Here is a 16,285-nt window from a genome sequence, read left to right as displayed (position 1 = left end):
TCCTATAATTCACAGGAACATAACACCTAATATCGCTTATATATATTTTTTTTTCCAAATTAACAGTGACTGTTGTTTGTTTGCATAATATATGTTCTGTACAACTAAATTTGATCCTCTATGTACAAACAAACGCCTGGATTTTTGTATTTTGAGCACTTTATTTTTTTCTACAATAACCTGTTCTTATTTTTATCCTCACACAATGTTTGTTTTTCAGAATTTTAAGACCAATTTTCATGGAGCTAATGTTACAGCTGTTTTAAATACCTCTTCTGGAAGTAAAAAGTGTTATTTTATGTCATTTATTTATGCTGAATTGTACTCAGTGAAAGTGGCATTAGTCTTCAGGCCTTGTGTAATATGTTGGCAGTATCTCTCCCGCTCGTCAGTCCGCTGTAATAAAGGCATTTGTAGATATCAGTGTAAATATTCTAAAATATTTTTCCGATCTCTTATGTTCAGCAGTAAGTTGTGAGAAAATAAATCTGTAATTTCACTATTTTGTGTAGTTCTTCTTTGACCATTGCTCAAAAACAGAGTGACACGATTTTTAACATGGATTCAAGTTTATTTTAAGTACAATGTACAAATTTTATATTAGAAAAGTGTAGTATTTGCTGAGCAAAATATAAAACTGTTTTTCTTCGTTTAAAAGGGACCAGAGTTCACTTTTGAGCTTTTCTGCCTCCTCCTTTAGCACCTCCTTTGCCTCCTTTTTCCACCTTCTCTCCTTTGTCACCCTTCTTCCCTTTTCCTTCGCCACCTTCCTTTTTGGAGGCCCCCTTTTCCTCTTTCTCCCCCTTTTCCCCCTTCTTTTTTGTAGAAGCATCCTTGTCATCCCCTTTCCCTTCTTTGGCACTCTTTTCTTTCTTTCCCTCCTTGCTCTTCTTTTCTCCTTTTTCACCGTCCACTTTCCCAGATACTGTTGGAACTTCAGTTTTTTCTTCTGGTTTTGCAGCTGTGGGGGGAAAAAAAGAAAAAAGGTCAAGACTTTTCAGAATAAAAGACTCTAACAAGTAGTAATTGAAAGAGAAATGATGCACAGCAGTATGTTCCACTCAGTGCATTGCATGGGAAATTGTAGTATTGTTTATCAATTGATCAACTATTTCTACATTTACATGATATGGAGGTGTCAACAGTCAAGAGGATGCATGCTTGTTTGGCCTCGGGGAACAACACACATGCTAGGATATCGGGCAGAGACGTGTGAATTAGCCTTAAATTTGACAAAGCCAGTACTAAGAAAAATAGCCGTAAAAAAAACATGAACAAAGGGCAATGGAAATGATGGAACTGCTAACATATTCGTAGCTCTTTATCAAATTTTAAATGTGCAGACCCTCAATGGAGGTAAATAACATTTCTATTTTTTTCATTTCTCTTGGTGTACAAATAAAGCCCTACCATAAAGAAAGTTATTAATTGAAAAATATATAAAAACTGCACATTTCATTGAAGGGCTAAGCTAGAGATGAATTAAACAAACCAACTTAGAAGAAAAATTGTAGCAAACAAAATCAGTACACACTGCAGAGATAGCAATCTCTCTCTGAGCGTATACAAGACTAAAGAAATTGTTGTGACCTTCAGCAAAACACACATCCAAATGCATGACCATGACTACGCTGCTGTGGAGTGGGTTATGCAGCACCAGGTTCCTGGGTGTGTATATGACAGTAGAATACTTCTGGACTAATAACACAGCATCGCTGGGCATTCAGCCAAACAAAGTTTCTATTTCTTCTGCGGCTAAGAACAACTTCCATATGGGCACCATAGAGAGCATCCTAAGCCGCTACCTGCCCTATTTCTGGCTGCAAGACGCTCAAGTGCAGCTGAAAAGGTTCTTGGTGTTTCTCCCTTCTTGATATTTACAACAACCGCCTTTTTTTTCTTAAATGTATTTGTAAGATTTTGGCACAACATTGTAGACCAACCGCTCCACACGTATGGAGGGTTAGATGGGACAGTATTAAATAAATAAACAAAACCATGAAATAAATAAATGTACCATGAAATAATGAAGTGTAAAATGAAATAAATAAATGTAGAATGAAATAAATAAATGTACCATTGATAGTTAGTGTTAACCAGTGTTAACCAGTGGGCAGGGCAAATGTTGATCCTGTCTGTCACAGCTTCTCCCATGCTGGGCCACAACCACAACGAGCTCTCTCATGACCTTTTTAGACATATTTCAGACCAAACAAAGGATATAGATGCTGGAGTTGCTCAACCGGTGTGTGGTAAACCACAACATGTTAATGAAGTCATTTCTCCCCTTTACAGCAAAGATATTGACCTCGGAGTCAATATTCAATCAAGAAGAAGTTGTCTTGTCTTGCTCAGTGGCAAGGAGCCAATCAGCCGTCAGGGTCTCCCTAATCCCGCCCACTAAATTTAATGGTTGAAGGTGACAGTTCAAATTATTTGATGATGAGTTTGCTGCGCGACGGCATGAACTATATAAACACACAGTGAAATAATTAAATGTAGGCCTATATTCAAATAATTGTATTTAACAAAAATTACATTTAATTATTTAATGTCATATTTAAAATTAAATAACAAAAAATGTATCATATAGTGCCAATTCATGAAACATGTCATCTCAAGGCACTTTCCAAAGTCAAAGTCAATCGGATTATACAGAGTGGGTCAGATTATACAGATTGATCAAAAGGTTTCCTGTCTAAGGAAACCGCATAGATTGCATCAAGTCTTGACAAGCAGGAGTCATTCCTCCTGAAAGAGTGTAGAGCCACAGGGAAAGTCATCTTCATTGTCCATGGCTTTGCAGCAATTCCTCATACTGAGCAAGCTTGAAGCGACAGTGGGAAGAAAAACTCCCCATTAACGGGAAAGAAAAACCTCCAGCAGAACCAGGTTTAGTGTGAACGAGTATATTTAATTATTGAATGGCTCATTTAAATATTTTATTTTAAAGTTCATAATTTAATGGTACATTTAATTGTTTCATGATGTAGTAAATAGTAAAAAAATGTTTATTTAATAATTTAATTGAACATTTAATGGTACATTTATTGATTTCATTATATTATTTTACATTCCATTTATTCATGGTACATTTAATTATTTCATGGTATATTTATTTATTTAATACTGTCCCCTCTACCCATCCATACATATGTACTAACATAAAAAGATTTCTTCAAGGACTGTTACATTAATATTTAATTCACAAATCCGTCATTGGTCTTCACCTAAGACATTGATCTTCTAATATGTTGAACCAGTTACAGCCTACATTGCTTTACCTTTAGTCCTTTCTAAATATAATATCAGGAAAAAGATACACTGATGTACTGTTGGTATACTATTGAAATTTTAGTGGTATAGGTATATAGCTCAAACGAAGAAGCTTAACTCATGCAGCTATGGTGATAAATTCCACTTGACCAGTCCAAAGACTCACAGGAAACATTGAGGCTTTTGTCACTCAGCAACAGCTTTTAAAAACGTCGAGTGTTACTCTAATTGGGGCTATATTAAGCCTGTCATGTTTTCTCCTTCTTTTTTGAACTGTTGGTCTGATTTTTTTTGGCAGCTTCCCCAGTGAAAACCTGCTTAACTTTGTGCTAAATTAAAGCAGAAATTAAACACATATTTGTTTGTGACTCATTCATCATTACAAAATTACACGCCTGTCTGAAATAATTTATCACTTGTAAAGAAGTGACGTCTCCAGTTTTTCTTTAATCTCCTAAAGTTATGAACCTGGACGTTTTTTTTACCCCAACACTGACAGAGGATACCTTTGGAATAAATAAGTATCCAAGTTATTTTTTGTTTATTCATGTTTTTGTTGTTTGTTGACTGCCAGTAATATAATAATATGGATCTATGGGAAATCATACACCTTCTACTTTGGAATAAGCCAGTGTGAGAACACACACACACACACACACAACTCTATATAGTCCTTGTGTTTTATTCAGTAGGGAACACTTTAGCTGAGGAGGGAAGAGAGAAGGTAGTTAGAGACTAAACCTTTGTGACTCCCTGCATTTTTTTCTCCTCACTGACTGTATATGTAAGATATAATGTCTCTGAAAGAGGAGAAGCTCATTATTTTTCTAACTTGACTCTACTGTCCCAGATATGTTTCAATGCTTGTTCTAATATATGGAGCTCCTGAGGTTTTCCTAATGTAGAGCATTGGAAGATCAGTGTCACTGGTCAGTTTATCCTTTTCACTTTCATGCATCAGATTAGTTTAAAACTCACTGTTTTTTTTTGGACCAAGTATTCATACATATATTCATCCCCCTTAAATTTTTCTCTTTAGAGAAGCAGCCAAGAGGCCCATGGTAACATTATCAGCAAAGTTTAAGTGATGATATTTTTCAAAGCTTTAGAGGAACTCCAACTTCTCAGTTTTCAAAAACAATAAGTTTAGCTCTTCAGTCTAAAAAAAAAAATAAAATAAAAAACCTCTTGAAAAGCCCATAAAACTATAAGTTAGGTGTTTATTTAGCTTGTTTTCAGCTTCTAAGGGACAAACATTATATAGATTGACACAGACTGGTGATGTTTTAAAGCCTCCGTTAATTATGATTTTTTCCCCGCTTCCAGCTAATGAAGGCACAGTATTTAAGATCAAAATATTGCATTAGACCAATAAAAAAGGTATACTGGGCGATCAGTTTCCAAGGGGATCATCTCATCTATTGGTTGTCCCACATGCCAATCATTGTGACGCGCTAACATAACGCCAGTGTGCGTGCAAATTCCTTGCTAGTTTCTACTTGCTGTGCATGCAAACTTCTAGTGTTTATGTATCCTGTTAGCTTCAGTTTCAGCTTTTCATTGTAGCTCCACTGCTCTCACCATATATTTTCAAAATGGTTGAGAGTCACAAGAAGCGAACTTCCTTATAAATTTATGAGAAGAAGAGATAGACCTCAGTAGAAAGAAATAAGACCAGAGGTGATCTGGGAGATTCTTTCACGTGATTCCCCCTGTGGAGCAGAAAAGCAGGTAGGATGGTCTTGCACAAACGCAGTTATTTAAAACGTGATTTGAGCGTTTCTTACACTCAAGTCAATTATGCCTTTCATGAAAAGTATGTTTAATACTGGCTTTAAGGCAGTTGTTTTTTTTAAAAAAGGTGCTTTTAATTAGATTTTTAAAAAGCCTATTAGAAATGCATATACTGATTTACTGAATATGACTATATATATATATATATATATATATACAGACTGGCGACCTGTCCAGGGTGTACCCCGCCTCTCGCCCATTGAAATGCTGGAGACAGGCACCAACAACCCTCGCGACCCCATGAGGGATAATCCATCCATTTTATTGCCATCTGTTATCTCTTCATCTTAAATACTAAAAAACATCAACCGTAAATTTCTTATTATTGTAGGACAGATACTGTATTGCATTTACTGACGGCATTTTCTGCCAGTAAGACAAATTCTTTCAGCTTGTCCGATGCTGTTACTGATTTAATTTCAGGCGCACCATCAGCTTGACACAATCTGGGAGGAAATGCATAAAATTAAATTTTTTTCTTTTTGCTTTTTATCTGCCTTCTTGCCAAAGTCCTTCAGAGGCAAAACACTGTAACAAAGTTTATCATACATATCAAGTAATAAATCTGTTCATCTTCTACATTTTGTAATGGCAACAGTCCCTCCTCTCATCCCAGTGACGTAGTTAATTAGTTTTATGGCCCCATGGATGAGTATTCACAGGATGGCATCAGCAATGCGGAGGCTCCTGCAACAGTAACTTCATTATGTTTTTATTCTCCATCCGATCACAAAACGTATAACATTGGAGATATCGGAAAACTCTCAAATGTGTAATTGTTCTAAATTAATTACACTATTCAACATATGCAATTCCATGACCACAAAGAAATTAAAGCAGAATCAGCAGAGAAGAGAAGATTGTTCTGACACACAAAAGATAAAAGACACAGATGACTCCAGAAGAAGAAACAGATGTGAAAAAAAACTAATATTTACACTAATGGCAAAGTCCAAACTATTTACTTTATTCAAATCTAATACAGTTGTGAATATTGATGGGGATATTACAAACAAAAAGGGGGAGGAGGAATCCCCGTCTGTAAACATGTAACACAAGGCATGTTGCGTACAGGTTAATGTCACTGCAGTGTTCGATTTAAACCGTGTCCAAATTCATGTACAAAAGATTTCATGCAAACATTCATCTCAAAAACAACAAATCTTGAGGATTTAAGTTAAAAGAGAGAGCCTTATATAAAAATGAAAAGTAGAGATGCTTTTTGATACAGACTACAGGGCCTCATTGCCAGGGGCGGCAAAAGCTGGGATGTGCCATCCCCAGGCCCTTTGGAGGAGGGGGGGTTGTCCAAGTATTGCCGGATACCATGGCCAGCTAGTGCTGGTAAAGTTTTTATTTGTATATATATATATATATATATATGTATATTTTATATCTGATTTACAGCTTCAGAATCAATGCTAAATTAAAGAGCTATTTTTGTGTTCTTTTGTGTTCATTAAGACAATCTTGGGTTGAGATAACATCAAAAACACCTGGACTGAATTATTCTACACTAATTACAGTTTTCTTAAAATGCAGTTTGTAATATGTGAACCCTTATGTCTAAAAAAGCAATATGGACTTTTGAATGTTTTAAACTTTTTTGACACACTAAATTGTTCAAGATCATCAAGTTTTAATATTATGAGAAAGGTATCATTAAAACAATTAGATAAATTATAAGTGAAAAAGGCCATTCAAACCAATCTAGTCCTATTCAAAAAAAGTAACAACTGCTTTATTATATTATGACAACAGGGCAACATCTAAACCCCAGCTCGCCTCACTTGTTGGTTGGTAAACATAATTTAACTATATCCATAGGAGAGGTCAAAGGTGCAAATCACTGATGTCCGAAACAATTAGCCTTTCTCACATTATTTTTATCATTTCTTGGACTTTAAGAGAAATGTTATGTGGACCTCAGAGATGAAGTGGAACTTTTTGGATGACGTGTGTCCCAATACATCTGGTCTAAAACTAATATATTTCAGAAAAAGAACAACACATATCTCATCTGATTATCATTAGTCTCTCACATGGTAAGGTACACTTGCACACGCCTTCGCTACTCCCGGAGGTTGGTTGTACAATCATGCATATTGCATGTTTTTCTCACACTGTGTAAATCGGCTGCCGTTTTTCCCCTTGAATATTTAATTTTTTTTACCTGGTTTTATTTGTACTTTTATTTTGGCCTTTCAGATTAGGTAATTTTCTGTTGCATTAGAACTAACTTTAGATTAGATTACTTTGTATAGTGACCGTATTAGTGTGTAACACTATCTATGTGTTTTTTCCATTCATGCGATGGTCTGGAGCTGCTTTGCTGCTTCTGGACCTGGATGACTTGCAGTAATTGATGGAACCATGAAATCTGCCTTCTACCAAAATCGAAATAAAAAGAAAAAAAACCTGGGAGAAAATCTGGAAATAAATTTGTGACGTCAAGATTAAGCACACTTGGATTAGGAAGTAGGACAATGAGCCAAAATACACCAGAGAATGCCTCATGAAAAAGGCAAAACGAAGGTTTAGAGCGACCTAGTCAAAATCTGAATTTAAATCCAGTAAGATGTTGTGGTCAGAGTAAAAGTTATTTAGCAAATAAGAGTGGGCCAACATCCCTCCACAGCCATATACAGAAAACCACTCATTGGCAGTTTTCTCGAACACCAGATGACAGTTTTAGCTGAAGAGGATGTCAACAACGTATTATTAGTATTTGATAATAGAAGGTAAGTACTTCTTTTCATATAGAGGCAAATTGGTTGAAATAGCTCTTTTTCAATTAGTAAATTAATAAATTCTTCTGAAACTGTAGGTTATACCTGGTTTATGTGTCTCATACTAAAGTTTTTATGCAAGTTTGACATCGAGGGGGGGGGGGACTCACACTCACGCATACATTAATCTTATTGTAAAAGCAGCACCATGTTCATTTGCTTGTCATTACAAACATGTTTTTTTTATTCTTCTTTTATTCTTCTTCTTCAGAGGACAAATACACCAAGCACAGCCAGGAAATTTCCAGCAAAGCCGGGACATTTTTGTGCTATCTTTTCTGGCAGCGTTTTAAGGATGACGCATAAAGTGAGCCCAACAAGCGACACATTTTCTGTTGCATCGATTTGTCTTTTGCTACAAGCATATCTCTGTAGTATTTAAGGAAGACCAGGCTGAATGGAGAGCAGAAAAAAAAAAAACATGCCGGTTTACAGAATGAAGGGGGCTCTTAGAGTGGTTGCTACTGTGAACACTATGCTTTGTAAAGCAATTGAGGAAAAGTGGAGTGTCTGCAGGAGGATAAGCGCGGAAGAAAAGGAAGGAGGAAAAAGCCATCATCCTGACTCTGGCAAAGAGAGAGAGCTGGGGTGGTCCTCGATGACCCTAACCACAGAGAGAGGGCTGCTGTTAGGGTTTTGAGTCTGGACCTGCTCAGACACTGTCTGCACTGCAGAGGACTCTGGGGTTGCTGGAAGAAAATGAAGAAGAACAGGGAAGAAAAAGGATGAGAAAAGGGGGAGATTATAGGCACAGAGCTTTAAAAGCACCAGACAAATATACCAAAGGGTAGAAAAAGTTTTAGGGTAAAACGTTTAAGGATGAAAAGGAATGATTAATATAGTAGGACAGTATGATATAAAGTGTCTGTTGATCACAAAGTGTGACTGAAACGATGATGAGTTCTCTGGATTTTATTTGCTGTTCGCTATTGGTTTTTGTACACGGTGCATTATGAGACATTTTTTTTTTGTAGAATATTTTTGCATAAACAATCATGAACTGTTACGTTGAATAACAATCACTGTCTGAGCAAGCTAGATGTTGTTCAAACTGTCTGTGATAAAGTCAAATCAGACGTTTATCTCTTTTGCTACTATACTGAAGCAGCCACATTTGAACGTAGGAAGCAGGCGGCAGAAGGGAACAAGGAAAAAACTCAGTAAACTGTTAAAGTCAACATCAAAGCTATAGCCTTGCTTTCATTACGGAAGCAGTTCTGACATGTGGATATTGAAATGGCATTAGAGAGAAGTACTTACATCCTGGGACCTCAGTCAGCTCATTCAGAGGTGGCACTGTCTCTAATGTGTTGGCATATTTTTTGGCAGCCTGTCTTTGTGCATGCCGTGCCTCGATTTCCTTTTTTGTCCGGGGGATCCGGCATTTAAATATACAGCACAGAGTGATAACTGAAGGAAAGAGCAACAAAGTCACAGATATGGTGAGCTTAAATGACTAACACCCCCCGATAAACTTATTTTAACCTCCATTAGGAAAGTGCTACACATTGTACAGAGGAGGAAGTTCGCTATCATACATTCTTTAAACAGATGATAGTTTTGTCTTCATATCTTTCATTTTGCAATGATGGCCTAAAGAGAGCCTTCTTAAAGAACCAAAAGAAGTAAAGTTGCAGGCTTTTTCAATTAATATGAATCACCATGTTGTCTAGATGGGCTGTATCAAAATTCCTCAACCCCTGCATGACCAGCATCTTTAATACTTAGGAGAGCACCCATTTTGCTAACATGACCGTCTGCGAATGTGAGTCACAGCCAGACCCAAGCTTCTGGCTATGCTGCTGAAGGATCTTAGCCCATAGGGAAACGCCTCTGTTTAAATTAAGAATTTATGGAACCAAGCATAGTGGACTTTGATATATGCCTGGGAACCTTGTCCTGTTTGAAGGATAAACTCTCCCCAAGCTTCAGGTTCTCCACACACAGCATGAGATTTTCTTTCTAGGACTGTGTTTGACTGAATCCATCTTGCCCTATGCATGCTGCAAGGTTTCCAGTAGCAGAGGAAGCAGAGCAGCACCTGAGCATCACTGAGCCGCCACCATGCTTCACTGTGGGCAGTGGTGTCCTTTACAGCAGGTTCTTTATTCTTCCTTCTGATCCACAAGCCCAAGATCTTCCAGGTTTGATTCATCTTTCCAAAAAACGTATCCACTTAAGCTTGTTGGCTTGTTTATATAGCTGTAAGGTTAACTGTTGTTGAGGTTTCTTGTGGTTTTGTGTCGGGGTTTTGTGCCTCCTCAGTCATTTGATGACAGCTGTCAATGCTGTCTTTTTTTTATTTGTCCTTGAACCTGCAAGCTCTGCACCAATTGTATCTTTAGGAACTTCAGGGACTTTACTCTTTATTGCATTATTTTTCCTGTTTGCACAAGGCAGTGATCTCTTCCCTAAATGCTTTGGCCAGTGTATATTTGGTTGAATCTCAAGTGCACAAATTAAACTTCTGATTGGTCACTTCATGAGACCCTAGCTGAGTTTCATTCAGGGGATTGAAAAATCTTGAGACTTTTTGTTGCATTTAACTATACAAACAGTTTTTGTGTACATTGACAATAAACCAAACATGCAGAAGGGGTTAAATAGTTGTATGTGCGACTGCAGTTACACCTGTAATGACATCTGTTGTAGGAAACAGTATCAACAAAGACATACTAACCAACAGCCAACACAAACACTGAAAAGATGCCAATGACCTGCCATAGTCGCAGCCCCCAGAAAACGACAGTCTCCGAAGTGACAGGGTCCGGCTTCTTCGGGGGTTCTGTGGGTAAGAGCTGCAAAGAAATGACAAGCGAAACTCTAATTTTGCCCTTTAAATCAGAATTATGTCCTCCTGCCATGTAATGCTGTGTATACAGTGTACATTTTCTTAATTTTTCAACAACCTTGTATTGTTCCTTTAAAACCTTTTCATTCATTCCAAATTTAAAATGAGGATCTGGTCAGAGTTAGAGGCAAGGGGTTACTTTATTCTATTTGTAGCATTTTATGTAGGGAACATCTCACTCATTTTGTAGTGCTAAGGACAGAGTTCTGCAAACCTAACCCTGAAACCAGACTCCACAATCAGGACACGGCTGTTTGGTAATGTTACTTTACGGCCGAGCGATTCATCACCCCTAACCCTTAGAACTGCAGCGTGGTAAAGAACAATTATATGCTCTCCGGAACGGATAAATGATCAGTGCTACCAAAACCAGCAGAGCCTCTTGCCCTCTGATAAAATCCCCAAGAGGATTTTTTCGTGTCTGCTGTGTATTGATCACTTTACTGGATAATACAGGGTTGTTGTGGAAACCCTACACTTTAATCTATGACGCAGAAAGTAATTGATCAAAAAATAGACAGTTATTCTATTTGTTATTTTTACTGAAAACACAGTCATGTGGTACAATAGAAAGAAAAGGGGAGCTGGGTGTAAACACCGAGAAGTAAAGCAGCACATTAGAGCTTTTTTTCCCCAAAACATTAAGGAATTATTTTCAATCTTCGTATTTGGTAGCTCCTGTAGGTTCAAGGTAGATTTCAGATGAGAGTTAGTGGGCTCATTAAAGTATGTTGTTCCTGTTGATAGTATCTATCAGATCATCACCAGGTTCAGATTTGTTACCACAAAGTTAGACGATGTTACACATTTTAACAGGTTTGGAGTGTTTCACACGCCCAAAGCAGTTGCTCTAATCCCATAATTAAAAATACTTTAATGCTCAGCTTGGTCTCTCTTTTATTTATAGTAGACATAGTGCATTGCAAAGTCATTCACACCTTTGTTCTAACAACTGCATATTTCACTGAATAGAATTTGGGTTCATGCGGTTAATTCACTGTCATTTTGTTTTTTTGGACAAGACTGATGGGTAAGGTAGAATAAGCCAAAGCATCAATGAGTTTATTTAAAATCTAATGACAGGATTAAACTAAACAGAATTGAAGTAAACTGGTCGACCAACACAAAAAAAAAAAAAAATGCTTGATTTTGAATTGTATTTTTTAGCAAATGACCATAGGGAAGTATAGTGTGCATTTGTCTTTAGTCCCCCTGAGTTCATGTAGAACCTCAACCTCAGTCCAAGTGATATGTGGCCTTGAATGCGTTTTCTTCCAGGATCAACCTCTATGTACATCCATCTATCTTTCTAAGAGCTTTGTTCAGCATCCCTGTCCCCTCTAAAGATAAGGATCCCCTCTGCATGATGCTGCCACCAACATGTTTCACAGTAAGCAAGGTTCATTCAGGGTGATGTGCTGTTAGTTTTCCTCCTTACATAGTGTTTTTTTTTTTTTATATGTTGGCCAGAAAGTTTCGTTTTGGTCAACCTGGCAACAGCATTTTTAAAGCATGGTTTGTGAAATAGTTTACAAATTTCTATGTTTTTTTTTCACGTACAGCACTTTGAATCGTCTGGTTAGTGAAAAGTGCTATATAAATAAACTTCCCTTGCCTCACATTGAACTTCTCATGTCTTTCTTCCAAGAACGGCTTTCTTTCAGTCATAAAGTCCAGATTTGTGGCACGTTCTACAACTAAAACTTATCTTGTCAACAGCTCCTCCAGAGTTACCAAGGACCTCACCACTGCTTCTTTGATTAATGCTCTCCTTGCCTGGCCAGTCAGTTTAGGTAGACAGCTGTGTCTTGGTAAGCTTGCAGCTGGACAAACATCTTTTTCATTTTCATGCTATGGATTTAATTAAAAACATTTTACCTTTGAATTTGTGGTTGTAGCCTGGTGATAACTTGTAAAGGTCTTTATTCAGTGTGAATGTTTTTACAAGGCACTGTATCTGGGTTATTCTAGTTTAACTTTGTTGTCAAGATCAAAAATGTGGGGTCAGAATTGCCCCCTCGAAAGTCTGTTAAAACTCCTTGTTTTTGTGCTTAAAATAATTTAGGCTAAGAGGAAAAGGGGGAAGAAGAAGAAACCCCATTTGCTGTTTTAAAATAATGAGCAGGACCAACTTCTACTCACAACAACAGCAACAACTAATGGTTTTGGATGAGCCAAAAGGAAAGCTGTGATAAGAGAAGGGGGTTTATACTGTGTGAAAAGCACAGAGGAAGAGCTGTGAAGCGAAACAATGCTGCACAAAACAAAAAGAGCTGATTAGCATAATAGAGGGATTTGCCTTGATTATATTCAGCTATGCTGTTTTTTAAAGAATGCTTCAATGATACTTCTGTATGGGCAAACCTTGAAGAATTATGACCTCAAACTGCGTAAACTGAAGCGCCATAAATTGCTGCCAACAATGACCACTGGTAGGTTTCTTTGAATATTCAAGGGGGTTGGGGACTAATAAAATTATATTTCAAGCTATAAGTTATGAAAAGTAAATATACATATGGCAATTTACATTGTGCTAAGTTAAACTACATACATTTTTCAATTGTGCCCATTTTTTGTTGCTATTATTTTTGTACATGATAATGTGCTACAAACAGAGCCCAGATTTTAAACCATATATTTATGAAGCCTTTTAAGCTTTTGCCCTAGGCATTAACTTCAGTCATTTAGTTCTGAAAGCTCCAAAGGCAGCATGTGAGTAGCAGCAGGATTGGGGCTGCCTCTAGAAATTTCCTGCATTTTCTCCTATCTTCAGTAAAAAACCTGTTCGTTACACATCAAATTGAGCGGTTATGGATAGCCTCTCTGCAAATGAAAATATGCTATATGTTGCCTTTTATTTTTTTTTTACCCACACACATAATTTAGTTTATCCAAGCATGTACAACTTCTAATCTACTTTTAAATACTTACATTTTTGTTGCTTTTATTTTCTAACAGGGCATATTTTGCTTCTGTATTAGTTGACATGTATCGAATGTTAAAACATTGGTTTTGTCTGTGAAATAGTACGGTCTCTTTTATATCTGAGCTATTACAAATAAACCGCCCATTTTCTGAAGCACTTTTCATTATTTTTTTAGGCTTTTTATGTCAGACTGGGGTGGAAATAGATCAATCTCCCTTCCATTCAACCGTAACAGCAAAATAACAGTTAAAACCAAGAGTTGTTACAACTATACTGCTTAGCTGTTAATGCCGCCCCAAACAATCATGTTTTTTTCTTCATAAAACCATCTAGTAAGAAGACAAACAACAAGTCAGGCACCCAGTCAAATTACATCCATTACTTTTATGGATGCTATGTGTTACACAACGGAACACCTGCACCTATTTCCGTGAACAACATGTTGGAGGACATGGTGTGCCTTCAGGCTCTTACCTCAGGATCCGGGACCTGGGAGAACACCGAGGACAGGCACTGAGACAGCAGCAGAGCTCCCCAGCCCCACAGGAGGAGCTGAGGTGGGCATCCAGGCTGTTCCCCGACCATTCTGTCCCCCTGATTCTCCCTGCAGCCACCCTGCCCCCTCTTCCCCCTTCTTCCCTCTGCTCTCTCTTCTTCTTTCTCCGCCTGCCTGCCTGCCTGCACTGGCGCCGTTTACAGGACGGGACCACAATGGCCCTCTAGGTGATTGATATGATGCGGGAGGAACATCCACAGCTGTTTCTTTTTGCCTTTCCACCACAACAGAGTCCAAACCCAAAAACACAAGCGATCACCTCTGCAACCAGCTGAAAACTATTCCAGCGCAGTAGAGAGAGAGAGACAGAGAGCCAGCCTTGCAGTTAGGGGACATTAATTAATTAGCAGACCTGGTGTGGTTTACAACGGGCTCATCCGACTGTGGACTGGCAGTTAACTAAGAGAGGGGGATGGGCAGCGCAGTTGACCATGATGAGCTCGGCCTCTGCAGGGACAGTGAGGCGAATGGCTGTGAGTCACACCTTTTACAGCCTGAGAAGGTTATAGAGTGAAAATCCCCGCAGCCTCATCCTTTCAGAGTGGCAAAGTATGATAAGCTGAGCTGCTGCTGACGCCAATGTTTTCAACCGGCTCTTGTCCAAGGAAAGTAAAAAGAAATGAAGAGAAATTGCTACCGCTTGGACTGCGGTGGCTTGCTCTTTTTTCAGTTCAGCGCAATCTTTTTTGGTCTGAATAACTCTACTTTTTAGATTTTTTTTTTATTCCTGTAAGAATCCATTTAATCAACGAAGAAGTCCTGAAATAAAGTGAATTAATTACTACTAGACACTATTTTCAGCTCCTGTCTTAAAATCTATCAGGGATTTTAGTTATATTTGCAGTCGATGCTTAAGGCAGGGCTTTTCTAATTATAACATATAGAAGAAAACAATGGCTTGACCTCTTCATTTATAAATATGACATCATCTGATGAATTTGACCTGCAAACCTAGTATTAGTGCTTGTATTAAAAACAACATTCTAATTTGGAGCACATTTATCCTAATGCCCCTAAAAAAATCAAGTGAAACAGCTGCCTTCAGAAGTCACCTAAGTAGTGTACAGCTTTCACCCATGTGGCATTTAATCTCAGTCCCCATAAGTTCTGATAAGGTCTTAGTAGTTTTTAGATAATATTGTGGAAGAAAGATATGAGATTATTCAGAGAAGCAGTCAAGGGGCTTTATTAAAGTTATAAGAGCTGTAGAGATCCGCAGATCGAGTGGGAAAATTTATTAACAGGACAACTCTAAGTTACATACTCCGCAAATCTGACCGTCATGGGAAGCAAGACAGTCACTGGTCAAATAAAGTACAGAGAGCAGTCCTTGAAAATAACCTATTAAAGGCTAAAGAAAAATCTTGAGAGTGGGGCAGAGTTTCACTTTCCACTGATCTTTCATCATGCTTAGACCAAAGCATCTTCACCTGTCGATGGTTTAGTTATTCTCAGACTTACACATAAAGCTGGAAGAGACATATCCCAAAAGACTGTTGTAGATAGCAACAGCTCTAATTGCAGTGGAAGGTTGTTCTATTAAGTAATAACTTAAGGGGAGCAAAATGCAAATACATACTACACCTTTCAGATTTCTACTTAGAAGCAATGCATCAATTTCCTTCCACTTCACAATTAGGCAAGTTTTTATGTCGGTATATCACATAAAATCCTTTTAAAACATGTTGAAGTGGTGGTTAGAGGGAACATCACCATAATGTTGTAAAAACCAGTGTAAACTGCACAATAGGAACATTGTCAATGCAGTTTGGGACTGATTCTGAAACCCAAATGGGATATTATGAAATTCAGGGACCTCAATGTCAAATAATAAGAAGTTGGAGTCCAACACGGTATTCTTGATGCAGTTCACTCTATTTCCTAAACTGGTGACTTGGACACATGTTTTGTGATGGAGGTCTGTCTCAACAGCGTCCACCTGAGTTTAGGTCTGGTAACTCCAAACACAACGGCTCATGATTGACGTCTTTTTCATGTTCATCAAAAGAATTTTTGGCCTTTTAATTCCCAAGGATGGAGCTACTGTCATCCTGAAAGAGGCTATTTCCATCAAGGAAAAAATATTTCATAAC

General features: G+C 37.8%; 1 protein-coding gene across 1 annotated transcript; it reads right to left on the bottom strand.

Moving 5' to 3' along the window:
• Positions 1–550: 550 nt before the first annotated feature.
• tmie (transmembrane inner ear) lies at positions 551–14,481 on the bottom strand. Its single transcript, XM_012875085.3, has 4 exons — positions 14,111–14,481; positions 10,540–10,657; positions 9,120–9,269; positions 551–961 (listed from the first exon to the last, which is right to left on the bottom strand). Exons 1-4 carry the CDS (start codon positions 14,219–14,221, stop codon positions 669–671), a joined length of 672 nt encoding a protein of 223 aa, XP_012730539.2. The 5' UTR covers positions 14,222–14,481; the 3' UTR covers positions 551–668.
• Positions 14,482–16,285: the final 1,804 nt, after the last annotated feature.

The sequence above is a fragment of the Fundulus heteroclitus genome, chromosome 6 (assembly GCF_011125445.2).
Source record: "Fundulus heteroclitus isolate FHET01 chromosome 6, MU-UCD_Fhet_4.1, whole genome shotgun sequence".
NCBI classification, from domain to species: domain Eukaryota; kingdom Metazoa; phylum Chordata; class Actinopteri; order Cyprinodontiformes; family Fundulidae; genus Fundulus; species Fundulus heteroclitus.
This window is presented reverse-complemented; position numbering and strand designations above follow the sequence as displayed.